We start from the raw sequence: 15,379 nt of genomic DNA, 5'->3' as shown, positions 1-15,379 counted from the left end.
TCATCGTTAGATTGATTATAGTGATCCAACAAGTATATTTATTTCCATCTTTGTATAATTATGATTCCCCATATTTAATGTGAAAATATTAAAATAAAAAATCATAATTATACTCCTGAAGTATACGAAGGAGTGCGGCTCGTTCGATAAATTCCTACCTCTCTATCTATTTATGAGATGTTTGGATTTTTCAAAACTCCATGGACATGCAGAAGAGAAATGCAAATAAATATTAAATATTATATAAAAGAAATCATAATTATATAAAGATAAAAATAAATATAACTATTAGATCAACATAATCAATCTAACATTAAAATTAATTGATAATAACATTGATAACATGACCTAATTAATTGTCAGAGTATCATTTTTCATATAAATAATACAAATCGCACATCATCCCAAATACGCGTGTTGAACACATTCATGTGTGTCATGCAATACACATGTTTTCATGCACATGGCGCAATTATAATTGCATTGCTTTGTTAAATTATTATGACACAATTTTGTTTAAAAAAAAAAAAATATATGACAAAATTAGTGGATCTGAACCAAAGCATATTGATTGCGGTTTAATTTTCCAAACCTAGGCAGTGTGACACACACTAGTTTCAGAAAACGACTCTGCCAGCCACCGTTCGTCTTCGTCAGCGTTACTTTTCCTGCTCGTTTGGTAACCCATTCTTCTTCTTCTTCTTCAAATTGCTATTAGGAGTTTTCTCAATTGAAGATGTGATCCGTCAATCTGATCGATTTTGTTAAGATATCTGCTATGTGTTCGCTGAATGATTCGAATTCCAAATTATGGACGAATACGGAAGTGGATGTATTATTTATTTTTACAAAGAGTTCAAATTTCAGACAAATGATTTTTATGAGGAAACTATGAAAACCCAGCGTTTTTTTTATTATTGATTGATTTTAATGCTTGATTCAGTGAGTTATGTTTTCTAAGGAATTGAGTTTGATTGGTCACTAGTGACTGCAGAGGGAAACAAGTGAAAGTGGGGGAGGGTGATGGCAGATAACACACAAGGTTCATCATCCCAGTCCTTCTTGGAAGGCTACAAACAATTTTGGTCAGAGAGGTTTTCCTTTTTGGGCAACTATTCAAGGTTCATCAACCGTGATAAGCCTATCCCATCCTGGTCTAGCACTGATGTCGAGGAGTTCATTGCTTCTGATCCTGTTCATGGACCCGTGGTAATAATTCTTTCACTTCGTCGTCTCCATTTGTGTCCTTTGATGTCGTTTTGATTTAAGTTATCATACTTTTGTCATCGGAGAGACGGAGACTGCTGCTATTGTTCATGTTTTATTGCTTTTGTCCTCACATCTATGTAGTGAATCTGGTCCCCTTCTAATGTTTGCAACGTATCCCGAACTTGCACATAAACTATGCTTCCTATAACATTTATGTTTTTAGTGTGGGATGCTCATTTGGGTGTTATTTGCTATAGTTATTATTGTTGTTGATTGGAAGAAAGGCTCTCTCATGTGTGCTTGGTTAATTTTAGATTTAGAGTACATGAACGGCTAGGAGCATTCCACTACTGACTGAGTTTCCCTTTTTTTTTTTTTTCATTTCATAGTGTTAAATGTCTTGCTGCTAGTAATTAGGATAGTATTTGCGTTTCTTAAATTATGGTGATTTCAGAGAGGTCATATTTCCTTCTATATCAAAATTTGATTTAGATCATATGAGGACTGACTATTTTATGATGAAAGAGTACTATCTTTTCCTTCATGAATTCCGCTTCAGGAAATTTTTGGTTTTCAACGAGACTTTTACTTTGTCTGCAGAGTTCAAACTTCAAAGTAGAAGACATACTGTCTCTTCCTTGTATTGGCCCACAATATGATTCCGCTTTCGCTTTGTATCATGCGTCCAATTTTTATGTAATTCTAGATGTCCTTTAGGATTTATGTATCAGTGTGGGATGCTCATTTGGGTATTACTTTGTATTATTATTGTTATTGTGTGTATCTCCTTTGTTGTTTAATCGGCATGTCCTCTTATGTGTGCTTGTTATTTTTAGATTGGAAATTTTCCATCTGGTGCACTTTATCTTTGGATCTGGATCCTAATGTTAGATTTCTTAGTGTTGGGCAATCTTTGTTTTGGTAAAACGGTGTTATTTTAAAGAGGTAATTGGTATGTCCTCTGTCATAATTTATTTGGATTATGAGGTCTGTTGTTTGACAAACACGTTCATGGAGAGTAAATCTTCAAGGAGACTCCTCCTTTGCTCACAAAGTCAGAAGTAGAAGACAGCTTGTTCTTTACATGTATAGGCAAGTCCATAAGAAGATGGTGTAGACTTCTCACTACTTGTGCTTTTGTTGACGAAAAAAATGTCAAATGTAAAACTGAAAAAGCTATTTCCTTTTACCGTTAGTACTCTGTTGCATAGTTAGTTAGGAGGTTGTTTCAGTGCAACTAGTGTAGGAGGGAAGCCATCCGCTATTATATAAGGGGATACACCCTTGTGTTAGGACATCTTTTGGAAAGTTTGTAGTAACTGAGACATTCTCATGTGAACTGGGAAGGGAGCATCTCCCATCTGAAGAGGTTCACCTCTTGTATTCATTCTTTAATAAAGTGTTTCCTTTTCCTTCATTTCCTGTATCTTTCCCTTTTTCCATGTCGTCCATTGTTGTAGCTTTCATCTCCTGAAATCCGGAGCCATAACATAAACTTTGTCAAAAAATTAGTGGGACTAGTTAAGGCGCAAATGCATTAAGATACATGTTTGTTCTTTGCACCATTAGTTGGAAACTTCAGCAATATTTTTCATTCATCAATCCTGGCAATGTTGCTGCATTTTGTTTAGTTTATTTACACCAAGACTGCTCAATAGATGGAAAACATTATTTTTTTCTTGCTTACTGTAGATGTGCTGTTTAGGATATCTTTGGTAGATCTGCTGATATAGTTCAAAATTCCTTATAGAAGCTCTCCCTCGACCTTGGGCGGATGAACTAGGCCATCATACTCACCTAAAATGTGGTGGTAGTCCATATGTCTGTGTATTTTTTTTTAGTACAGTATGTCTGTGTATTTTTGCATTCTCAGCCATGTTATGTCAGGTTGGCCAAGCTGCATGTCTCTTCAGTTGGTTTTGCATCATTGTCTCTGTAATCTTCTGTGTTACTTGCATGAATTTTTAAGTATTTAAAGTCTTTGATGACTTGTAGTGTGGCATCACTGACAATCAATGACAGTGGCAATTTTAGGTATAGACTGATTTAATGGTTTACCACCGTATGAAGCAGAGTTAATGATTTCTGACCTCCTTTGAAGCAGATTTATTAGGATGCTCTATTTTTAATCTGCTCACCTTGATTGGAATTAGTACATGTTTATCAAAAGTTTAGTCCTACTCCTTTCAGTGTAATAGGATTTCTTACATCAACAGAATGTCCTTCGGACGTCATTATAGCTGTTTTCTCTTTTCATCATTCATCAGTTTCGCTAATACGAATTATTGTCATCACTCACTAGACATGACAACAGTTATCTATCTATGGATGGTTGTGATTCTTATAATCCAAAGGGATCAATGAACTGAACATGTTTCCAACACCAATGATGATTGGTGATCCCCCTTGAAAAATCCCCTGATTCTACCCCAAAGAGAAAAAGGAATATTGTATAAAACAAAAATCATAGTGGACAAACTATACTTTTTTTGTTTCATGTGTTATTGTTCTTGCTGGAGCCCAGTCTCTTAATAAATAGCAAATGACAGCAAGTCTAAGTTGCTAACCCTTTCTATATCAATGACTGTTTTTGTAGCTGTCAAATTTTAAGATATTATTTTCACCATCTTTTTGTGAATTTTTTGTAATATAAATAGTTCACCTGCTAGAACATATAGTTGGTCTTGTGTTTTTACTTCAAATTAACTGTCATCTGAAGTGCTGCTTGGGTAATTTCCTGTTTCCCATTTCAGCTGAAAACTGCTAGAGAAGCAGTGCAATTTGGTCTCGCAGGAAGTGCTTTGGGAGCTGCATTTACTGCAGGTTTCGCCTGGAAATATTCAAGAAGTTTACATGGTAATCTAGTGTATTTCATACTATTGAAGCCTTTTTCTACAGCAGTTTGCTTTTGGATAGATCTTAACTTGATTATCATATTGTAAGCAAAAGCAGGCAGTACTCTTTGCTCTTTTTGCCACCTAAATTGTTTTAAACTCTAAAGTAGTGTTATAATATTTTCTATATGTTTTTATATAGGTTTTTTTGTATGAAAGTATTTCATGTACGTTGTTAAGTACTTCATGTTTTTATCGTATTGAACAGGTGCTGGACTGTCTTTTTTAGCTGGAGGTGTATTTGGGTGGACATTTGGGCATGAAATAGCAAATCATGCACTTCAACTTTACAGGGTGGACACATTGGCTGCTGAGGCTAAGTTTCTGGAGTGGTGGAAAAAGAAGACTGTCGGGTATTAAAGTTGTTGGCTTGTGGGAGTTAGTGCTACATTTGTTGTCGTTTCTGAAAAATAAACAATATTTTTCGATGTTGTCAGTGCGATTTATGTTCATTGAATAAGTACTTTGTTGTGACATGGGCCGAAATTTAAACTCATGCATCCCGCAAAACAAATTGCGACTTCATGTTAATGCCATTTTTTTCTCCTTGTATTGTGCTGCTCTTCATTAGTTTGTGATTTTTTAACGGTTGGGCTAGAGATCATAAGAGCTGTCATTTTCATATTGTTCCACCGCTAGGACAATGAAGACGAGATCTTCACTACCATATGACTTCTTCCTCCGAAGTGCATGTGTTTGCTAAATCGGTGCCTCCTACTATATTTTCTTTTGATGTTTAGGGGAGAGGGAATTTATAGGGCGTTCGGTAGGATTTCCGAAAAACTGAATTCTTTTAATTTTCGGATATTATCGTAAATTAAATATTTTCATCATATTTTTTAAAATTGAGACTTCCGGATAAAAAAAATTTCTCCTCTACCAAATGTCCGGTGAGGGTAAATATTATTAGTTCACAAAAGCTGATCATAAGCGATCATATAGTGGTGAAATGAAATTTGTACTGTAGACTGAACGCAGGGAAGCTTACTTGGTTTCTGTTTTATGGTTTCTTCGTTCTCTCTGTCTTTCTGTCTCCGTTAGGAGGCTGCTTTGGTGAATGAAGTGTAATTTTCTTTTTTTTTTGGATACAGAAGTGTAATTTATTCACATGTGATTTTGATAGTTTTATTTCATCCTATTTTATCATACTTCAGATATCATTTTTTATTCATTTTTACCGCTATTTTTATTTTATCAAATTAAAGAAAGTGGATGCGCATAAAATGGCAATAAAATAAAAAATATTTAAATATCAAGTGAAAAAAAATAAAATTTACTGAAACCACGTGTGAGTAACGTGTAATGTAACTGTTTCCTCATTTTTTAATTTTATTTTTTGCTGTAATTCGGATTTTAATTAAAAAGGTTATGGAGATAAATGTAATAGTTTACTGAATTCCTTAGCACTTCTACATCTTTTGTGGAGTTTATACATCTCTATTGATTGCATAAACAAAATTTTACGGATCTATAAATGGACAATGAACCGAGATTTTTTTTAAAATTAAACTGTTTCCCCTGAAACTTAGTGGAGACTTTTCCCTTTTATATGGCTAGCTGAATGATTATAACATCATTAGGGATTATTTCTAGGGATGTTATTTAATTATTCTTGGTAATTTTAAAATGATACCTAGTCCCCGGGGAAGATTTCAAAATATTCATCAGAAACTTGTTTGTGGAGAACTTCCTGTAGAGACAATGCCTAAGATGTATATTGCCTGAATAAGTTTCATAGAAAGAAAGGTGAAGGTTTATAGTTTGAGCAATCTTGATTTCTTATTTTAATCATCTAATCCCATGAAACACATTTCAAGGTGTTTGAATACGATGTATAATACAAAAAAAAGAGTTGGTTTAAGTGGTACATGTTTGATTTCGTTTAAACAAGATCTTGAGTTCAAATTTTGTGAATGCAAAAAATCTCCTTTTGGAAGAGATAATTCAACCATGATGTGGATGTTCTTTCTCGAACATAATTGCCTTCCCTGAAAAATATTTGTGGTTTATAAAAAAAAGAAAAAAGAAAAGAGATGAAAGAGTAAGTTGGTCCCATTTTAAAGAGATGAAAGAAAAAATTAATCGGACTCACTCACTTTTATATAAATGTGACACACAAATTTTTTCTGCACCAAAATAGAAATATTAAACTTATTATTTAAACTGAAATCTTAGTACTTAATCCTTAATATACAATGATCTTGTAACATAAATTCCATGAAAAATAATATGAAAGAACATTTCATGGCGTCCCCATTACGATTCATTTTTTCTTCCTTAATATACAATGATCTTGCAACATAAGTTCCACGAAAATTATGCTTCATTTTTTCTTCCTTTAATATACAATGATCTTGCAACATAAATTCCATGAAAATCACTATGAAAGAACATTTCATGACGACCCCATTACGCTTCATTTTTTCTTCCTTAATATGCAATGATCTTGCAACATAAATTCCATGAAAAACACTAGGAAAGAACATTTCATGGTGTCCCCATTATGCTTCATATTTTCTTCCTTAATATGCAATGATGTTGCAACATAAATTCCATGAAAAACACTATGAAAGAACATTTTATGGCGTCCCCATTATGCTTCATTTTTTCTCTCTTAATATACAATGATCTTGCAACATAAATTCCATGAAAAACACTATGAAAAGAACATTTCATGGCGTCCCATTATGCTTCATTTTTTCTTTATATAATCAGGTTGCATCATGACGTCCGGGGAAAGCCAAATCGACACGTGGAGACCTCCTAGTGATCCACCTAAATCTGGAGAAATACTTTTCAAGACCATCAATATTCATCGAAAGGTTCAAATGAAAGGTAAAATTGAAATACCAAAAACAGGTTAACATCTTAAGGTACGAAACGAAAGAAAAATTCCTACAAATTATGCAGCTGTTTTTAATCAAAGTTTGAAAGGTACTGGACACAAGCTTTTAATGATCATGACATTTTTTTTTTCACCATTGCCCCCCAAAATTCAGCAGGGCCATGTTGAAGTTCGTGCAGGGTGGTGGATTTTGACCTAATGATCTGACTGGTGAGTGGTGACTACAACTCGAGAGACAAAGCACAAATAAGAGAGTAACATATCATAAGCCATTAAGATTGATCCGGATTTTTGGTAGTTTGCATAATGTTATAAGTTCAAATATAAGTGCCACTGTTTGCATATATAAAAAAAAAGTAACATATCATGAGCATGACAATATAACTCACGACACTAAAGGGTCTCTTTTGGAGCAAAGAAGATATGATAGGATAACTTATCATATTTTATTTTTATCTCTTATTTGGTGGCTCAATAGTATATGATTAGCTTATCCTATTATCTCATTTTATCCTATCCAATATGTAACGCCCGGATACTTGCAAGAATTAATGACTGTCCCCACACACTAACACGAGACTTTTCAGTGTGCTTTGTCCTCACTCGCACACTTCCCGGGAAAACTTCCCAGGAGGTCACCCATCCCATAATTGCTCCAAGTCAAGCACGCTTAACTGTGGAGTTCTTCCGATCCGGGCTACCGAAAAGTAGATGCATCTTGTTTGTATAGATAGTACCAATTAATTCTTATAAGCCATTCCTAACTGTGCCGTCCCATACCGGCACAGTCTCTAGAATCTCTCTCTTTCGGGTGTTGATTCGATTCATTCATGACCCCCAAGCTGCAAGATTTGGCATGAGCCGCTCATTGTCCGTGCCCTTTCGCACCGGCGATCACTCCCTGCCCCTTGCCAGCTCTTGGGATATTACATGCCCACCAGCTTCCGCCTGGTTCGTCCTCGAACCACACCATACTGGAAGAGAGGCTATGCTCTGATACCACTTGTAACGCCCGGCCACTTGCAAGAATTAATGACTGTCCCCACACACTAACACGAGACTTTTCAGTGTGCTTTGTCCTCACTCGCACACTTCCCGGGAAAACTTCCCAGGAGGTCACCCATCCCAGAATTGCTCCAAGTCAAGCACGCTTAACTGTGGAGTTTTTCCGATCCGGGCTACCGAAAAGTAGATGCATCTTGTTTGTATAGATAGTACCAATTAATTCTTATAAGCCATTCCTAACTGTACCGTCCCATACCGGCACAGTCTCTGGAATCCCTCTCTTTCGGGTGTTGATTCGATTCATTCATGAACCCCCAAGCTGCAAGATTTGGCATGAGCCGCTCATTGTCCGTGCCCTTTCGCACCGGCGATCACTCCCTGCCCCTTGCCAGCTCTTGGGATGTTACACAATACATGATTTCTTATCCTATGGGGTAGCTGGGTTAGAATTCAATAGGATAGGATACCAATATTAGATACCCAATATATCCTCACATTACCTAATATATCCCCACGCTACCCAATATATTTGTATTTATTGCATTATATTTTGTTTTTTCTTTTTCCTTTCTCCTTCTACATAATCTTATCAGATTGCTAATCAGATACTCATCGAACACAAACATGATATAAGCTTATCAGCCTCATATCATATTTTACCCTTATCAGTTCCATATCATATCCTACCCTTATTCTATTATGTCCACCCAAAGTATCCCTAAATGTATAATAGAGCTATGAATGGATGCGTTAACAATTTAGCAAATGAAATGAGACCCCTTACACTTGGAGTCTAACTTAGGATAGCACTTGTTGAAATCATGAAAAACTCATGGTTGGGACCCTTTATTTGTGATATTTCATATTGGACTTGTAACCAAAATGATTGAAGGCCAAAATGCTGCCACAGCACTTGTCTGAAGGAAGCAGTTTCAAATCAGAAGGTTCAGTTCCACAAGGCTATGATGACAAAAGAAATCTTGGTGGGATTCATTTGCAAATTGCCCTTGTATATATTTTATGCCCCTAAAGAAAAAGAATTAATTTTTATGTCGGGTGGGTCAGCTTGAGAATTTGAGGGGCTCATGTGCACCACCACGTTCATTGATGTCAAAGAGCTAGGCCAATCCCATCAGATTCTGATAAGGCTGAAGTTTAATTGTCTCCTTTAAAATAGAAGGAAAATTAAAATTGATAAAGGCACCTTTGGAAAAGGCACTATGCTGACGGTTATTTGGCCAGAGAATAAAGCAGGACCGTCCTATTGTCCGCTTGAGGATAATAAAAGAAGCAAACAAAGCCTTAACTTTGTGGACTTTAATTTGATTTTCATTATATCATATTTTTATTCAACTTTGTACTATAATAAAATAACTCAAGTTGAGAAAAGCGGCTAACGAGAGAAAGAATGGTAATATCAGGAAATGTATTTTATATACAAATAACAACAGTTATGGATTCCACGTCCCATATTAGAGGGCTTTTCATATCATCCAATAAGGTGAGGCATAAGGCAGACAAGGTTAGCCTCATTACTTTTTGCTCAAGCAGCAACATTTTTTTTTTTTCTAGTCTTCTTTGGATGAATGAAATTAATACTACAAAATCAGCAATGTACAAAACATATTTCCTATTTGACAATTCAGGTATTTAAACAGAAACTAGAATATAATCTTCTGCAACATCTTGTAATAAAAGAATGAGGTGGCTTTCCGTCCTTATCTACCTAAAATAAGCTCAATCTCACGTCATGCCACATGCTTGTTTTGCTGGAATGTGACTAATGGTGGGGTTAGTGAGGTGAAAGTGTAACCACTCAATGAAAGGTGATCTTCTCATTGAATTGCCTTGTCCCTTCGCCGTTTTGCTGATTTTGTTGCCCCATCGTTTGGAAAGTGTGTTGGTCCTAATTTCTGCAAAATAGGGTGCCTTTAATATATCCTCATACTTTAAGGGGTCTCCGTTTAGCAACTTGAAGAATGTAAAATCCCAACAGTTTTGTTTCGTATGTACACATGAATCACTCCACATGATTATAATATTCTTCTCAAACAATGCCACAAAGGATTGAAGTCAGCAAACACACAAACATCCAGTACAACAAGCTTTTGTATTCCTTTGGTGCTGCCTGTTTTTGATTTTAAGAAAAGTAACAAAAAGTATAAAAGAAGATAATTAGATTGACATTGATCAAAGTGTACCACCTACCTACGTAAGAATAGCTAGTATACTTGAACTTTTTTTTGATAAAATATATAATAACAAATGGGACGATTTGTAAATTTTTAAACCAACCCCTTTTAACATTTGATGTATAAGTTCTGCTATAAGGTAATTAACTCCTATAGAGGTGAACAAATGAATAAATAAAGATTATGGTTTTACTTTTACCTTTGTCTTAGTGGCAGAGGAGGTAAGAGAAATTGAAGTAGATGTGGTTGCAAAAGTAGAGAGCCCTACATTGTAAGTCATAGTTTCATCAGGTTGAAAGAGGCCATAGTTCCTTTCTGAGGTTGGTCCAGGTTTCATATCTTCATTAAACAACGCAAAAAGGTATGCTTCCAACCTCATTCTAGGTCTTAGAGGTGTCCCTTCATTTGCCATTTGCCTTCTCAACAAATTCTTGTTATAAGTTGCAGCATTCTGAACTGTGGCACCAACCTCATCAGGGTCTCCTTTAGATGGCCAACCAGTCTCAGAGACCCTAACCTCTATCCCTTTAAAACCCATTCTAGCAATGGCAAATAAAACAGCATCTACCTGAGCATAAAGCATATTATCATAGTGTAAATTGGTATTGGGGTCAACCATTCCTTCACTAGGATTAAACAATGCATAATCCAAAGAAATCCCATTAGGGTCACTCTTGTAAGCAAAATAAGTGTAGGCATTGATCCAAAAGGGTGCATTAGTGCTAGACAAGAAGTTCAAAAACTGGTACATGATCCCAGAGATCTCACTTTTGAAACTACCAGCTGAAGGAGGGTAAGATTCTTCAAGCACTGCTAAGGAACTAGGTGTTGAAACATCGATTTTTGAGTTTAAGCCTAACTGAACTAGAGCATTATGAATGTTAACCACTGCTGGCACAAGATACTGAATAAGAGTGGTGTCATCATCAGTGAACACCTCGTTCCCTACTTGAATCCCAGTGATCTTTGTGTCTGGAAGATACGGTTTGATATGGTCGCTTACCCATTGTAGTGCTTGTTGGGGATCATTTAACTGACTCAGTATTTGGTTTTCAACTGTCACAATGACCTCAACATTTGAATTGGCAAAAGCACTCAGAATCTGCGGATTGGTGTCATAAATTCTAGTTTTTGTTATCTTATAGTTGCTGAAGAGTTCGAGGACCTTGTCTGGTGTCGGCAAATTGTTAGCTACTTGGCCATAGTTGATTCCAAGCGATGCAACACGTCCAAAAAATGCAATATCTGTGATTGCAGAATCAGTGAAATCTGTTAGTACTACCCAGAATGATTCAATGGGAATCACACTTCTTTTTACATTTACCATATCAAGGTATCAAGAAGAAAATGCAGCAACAATATCATGCATAAAAATAAAAATTCACTCCCATTAAACTCTGATTAACAAGGATAAGATAGTACAATCTTAATACGCAGTCTTACCATTGACTGTTTCTCAGATTTAAATTAATGCAGTCTCAAAATATCATAGGAAGAGTTTTATCACTATTCCAATTCTATTAACAATAACACATGCATAAATAGCACACAAAAAAAAGAAAGAAAAACTGAACAAATTGGGCACCTGAAGAGAGAAAAATTGTAAGAAAAATATAGGTGATTGCCCTTCTTATGGTAAATGTTGCCATTGTGACACACTTGAGATTGTATAGTTCAAAAATGGGAGAGAGAGAGAGAGAGAGAGAGGGTGTGTGAGGATAGATATAGAGCTAGTCTATGCAGGGGAATTCCTTTCTTTATTTTGGTTGAAAATTTTGGAGGCAGAGTGAGAGAAGGAAATATGAGAGAGGATTTATGAATAAGTGCTTTGAATTGTCCTAGCAGTGATGGCTTTTTAAATGGCTTGGGTTGTCCTTGTATTTATATTCTTTTGGACTTGGTTGTCTCTTTCCAACCCACGCCAACTTCCAATTTTTCTATTGACTTAAAGTGAGTCACTTTCTTAGAACAAAAGCAAAGAGATATCTTAGTTGGTAAAATACTAGAGGCAAGCCATTGCAATTTGTAGGATCCCAAATTTGAGGTTAGGTGTAATTTAGTTGACCCTTATGAGTAATGACGCGTGATTCTGGATATTACTGATAACGATTTATGCTTATTGTTTATGTTTATGTCATGTTTAAGATAAGATATGTGCACAGAAGAGTTGAACACTTTCTAATATAATACGTATAAAAAATAGTAATTGATTGAGAAATTAGCTTATATGATATTACTGATTACTCTAATGAACTTAATTAGCTTAAGAGCCTCTATACATAAATTCAACTCTCTCATTCAACAAACTTTCTTCTCTTATTCATGTCTTCACTTTTGTCTTCCCCTTGACACGTACGTTTTTCAAGAAGCTTATTTTGAATTATAACAGAATTCAGTCATCCCCCACATTAACCCCTGCAACGGACTCTGACCCAGTGTTTTCAACACGTTTCCAATATGTTCTCGATACAACGATTAATTTACCGATACGATACAATACGTTTTCGATATACGTATTTGATATGTTGAAAAAAAAAAATCGGAGTATCTGTATTTCGTAGGAGTCTAAGTCTACTAACAGAATATTCATGCGTATTCTTGTTTTCACTTTATATCTATCCATTCATCGATCAGCCGGATGCAAATAAGGATTACTAAGAGGAATAGTTATTCCATATATTTTGATATTGAAAATAAAATTTTGGAAATTGACAATCATCATTCTTTTAAAATTTGTACATCAATAATTGAGTTAGATAGCAAATGGAATGTTGAAACCCTCAATGTGGCAGAATCTGAGTGATTTGGAAGACAGAGAGACATAAAAAGAATCCGAACGCTAATTTTCTAAAGAAGTAGAGAAGAGGAAGAAAAATATTGAAATTCTTAGAATAAAACAACCATTTTTTGACGGGTCTAGCAAAAGGACACAATGACTTAGATAAAATATGACTGGTCATACTTTATGTAATTATGAAAAATTACTTTTTTTTTTTTCACTTTACACGTATGAGACTGAGGAGAAAGAAAAAAAAGTAGCTTTTCAAATTTACACAAACTTTGACCAATTATACTTTGTGTAAATCATCTAAAAAGTCACAATTTATATCCTTTTAAATGATAGTCTTTTTTCCTTCTTTTTTTTTTGACAACATTAATGGAGCAAACCGAGTTGTCCTTCTTCGCTACAGGAGACTAGGGCTGTGCATGGGTCAGGTCGGATCAGGTTTTTGTCCGACTCGACCCAACTTGGTTTTTATAGGTCAGGTATTTTGACCTGACCCGCTTTAATTTGATCCAAGTCAGGTCTGACTTGGATTGAATTTTGTTGAACTAGTTCAGAATCAGTTTGGATCTGACCTGACTTGGTTTCTGAAGTGGGTCAAATCTGACCTGACCCGTTTTTGACTTGGTTTTCTCACAAAATTTTGTCGAAATTTTTACGTTGCAAAAGACAAAAATTTCGTCACAAAATAATTTTTTCATCGAAATTTTCACAAAATTTTTTTTTCTATTGAAATTTAGTTTCCGTCAACAGTTTTGACGAAAATGATTTCTTCCATCAAATGTTTTAAACGAAAAAAGAATTTTGTCAAAAAAATTGACGGAATGTTTTTCGTTCAAAATTTCGAAGGGAATGTGTTCTGACCAAAATTTTGACGGAAATTATTTCGAGGGAAATGTTTCATTTGAAACTTTCGACGAAATTTAGATTCTCTAAAGAATTTTGACAGAATATTTTTTTCGTCAAAATGTTTTTTTTGTCAAAAATATTTACAGAATTTTTTTTATAGAAATGTGTTTCGTTGAAAATTTTGATGGAAATTTTTTATCAAAAAACTTGACGAAAATATTTATTTGAAAATTTTCGATGGAAATGTGTTTCGCTCAAAATTTCGATGAAATTTTTTTTTTGTCAAAAAATTTAACGAAAATTTTTTCGTCGAAAACTTTCACCGAAATTTGAAATCTGTAAAGAATTTTGATGAATTTTTTGCCGTCGAAATTTTTTGCAGTCAAAATTTTTTGATGACGAAACTGTTTCCGTCGAAAACTTTCGCCAAAATTTGAAATCTGTAAAGAATTTTGATGAAATTTTTTGCCGTCCAAATTTTTTGATGACGAAAATATTTCCGTCGAAATCTTTTGCTGAAATTTGAAATCTGTAAAGAATTTTGATGAAATTTTTTGTCGTCGATATTTTTTGCCGTCTAAATTTTTTTGATGACGAAAATGTTTCCGTCGAAAACTTTAGCCAAAATTTGAAATCTGTAAAGAATTTTGATGAAATTTTTTGATGACGAAAATATTTCCGTCGAAAACTTTCGCCGAAATTTGAAATATGTAAAGAATTTTAATGAAATTTTTTGCCGTCGAAATTTTTTGATAGAAATGTGTTTCGTCGAAATTTTCAATGAAAACTGTTTTGAGGAAAATGTTTCATTTGAAACTTTCGACGAAATTTAGATTATGTAAAGAATTTAGACAAAATATTTTTTCTGTCAAAATTTCTTATCAAAATATTTTTGTCAAAAAATTTTACGAATTTTTTTTACTGAAATGTGTTCCGTTGAAAATTTTGATGGATATATTCTTTATCAAAAAACTTGAGAAAATATTTAGTCGAAAATTTTTGATAGAAATGTGTTTCGCTAAAAATTTCGACGAAATTTTTTTTTGTCAAAAAGTTTAACGAAAATGTTTCCGTCGAAAACTCTCGCCAAAATTTGAAATCTGTAAAGAATTTTGATGAAATTTTTTTCCGTCAAAGAATTTCGATGAAAATGTGTTTCGTCGAAAGTTTTTATGAATATATTTTTTTGTGAAATATTTTGACGAAATTTAGATTCCGTAAAAATTTTTGACAAAAAAAATATTCCGTCAAATTTTTTTACCGATATATTTTTAGTCACAAATTTTGATGAAAATATTTTTCGTCAAAAATTTTTATGAAAATATTTTCCATAAAAAATTTTGACGTAATTGTTTTACGTTAAATTTTTTTTTAATGCAATTGTGATTTTTTTTTCACATAATGGGTATGGGTCAAGTTTTGGGTCAGTGGGTCAATATTAAAACGAGTCAGGTCTAAAACTGACCCAAATAAAAGTGGGTCAGTATTTAAACCAGTTCAAAAAATATGGATTTTTATGAGTCGGGTCAAGGTCGGATCAAGGGCAGAGCAAGTGAATCAGTTTTTTTGCACACCCTACAGGAGTATGCGTGAGTATTTG

At 34.3% G+C, this 15,379-nt stretch overlaps 2 protein-coding genes across 3 annotated transcripts; one reads left to right on the top strand and one right to left on the bottom strand.

Annotated features, from left to right (window-relative positions):
- Positions 1-545: 545 nt before the first annotated feature.
- On the top strand, positions 546-4,673 carry LOC133300070 (succinate dehydrogenase subunit 6, mitochondrial). 2 transcript variants are annotated; one of them, XM_061499560.1, is made up of 4 exons: positions 546-679; positions 995-1,209; positions 3,963-4,065; positions 4,312-4,673. In XM_061499560.1, the coding sequence occupies exons 2-4, from the start codon at positions 1,024-1,026 to the stop codon at positions 4,461-4,463; spliced, it is 441 nt and encodes a 146-aa protein (XP_061355544.1). In that variant the 5' UTR covers positions 546-679; positions 995-1,023; the 3' UTR covers positions 4,464-4,673. The 2 variants fall into 2 exon arrangements, with proteins under 2 accessions (XP_061355544.1, XP_061355543.1); XM_061499559.1 differs by having other exon boundaries at positions 567-679; positions 986-1,209.
- A 5,327-nt stretch (positions 4,674-10,000) lies between these two features.
- LOC133300063 (glucan endo-1,3-beta-glucosidase 14-like) lies at positions 10,001-11,472 on the bottom strand. The gene is made up of 2 exons (XM_061499550.1): positions 10,345-11,472; positions 10,001-10,081 (listed from the first exon to the last, which is right to left on the bottom strand). Exons 1-2 carry the CDS (start codon positions 11,470-11,472, stop codon positions 10,001-10,003), a joined length of 1,209 nt encoding a protein of 402 aa, XP_061355534.1.
- Positions 11,473-15,379: the final 3,907 nt, after the last annotated feature.

This window comes from Gastrolobium bilobum, unplaced genomic scaffold, assembly GCF_033153095.1.
Source record: "Gastrolobium bilobum isolate Gb01-03AN ecotype WA unplaced genomic scaffold, APGP_CSIRO_Gbil_v1 utg14654, whole genome shotgun sequence".
Classification (NCBI taxonomy): Eukaryota; Viridiplantae; Streptophyta; class Magnoliopsida; order Fabales; family Fabaceae; genus Gastrolobium; species Gastrolobium bilobum.
The sequence above is the reverse complement of the archived record's forward strand: the minus strand, read 5'-3'. Positions and strand labels throughout refer to the sequence as shown.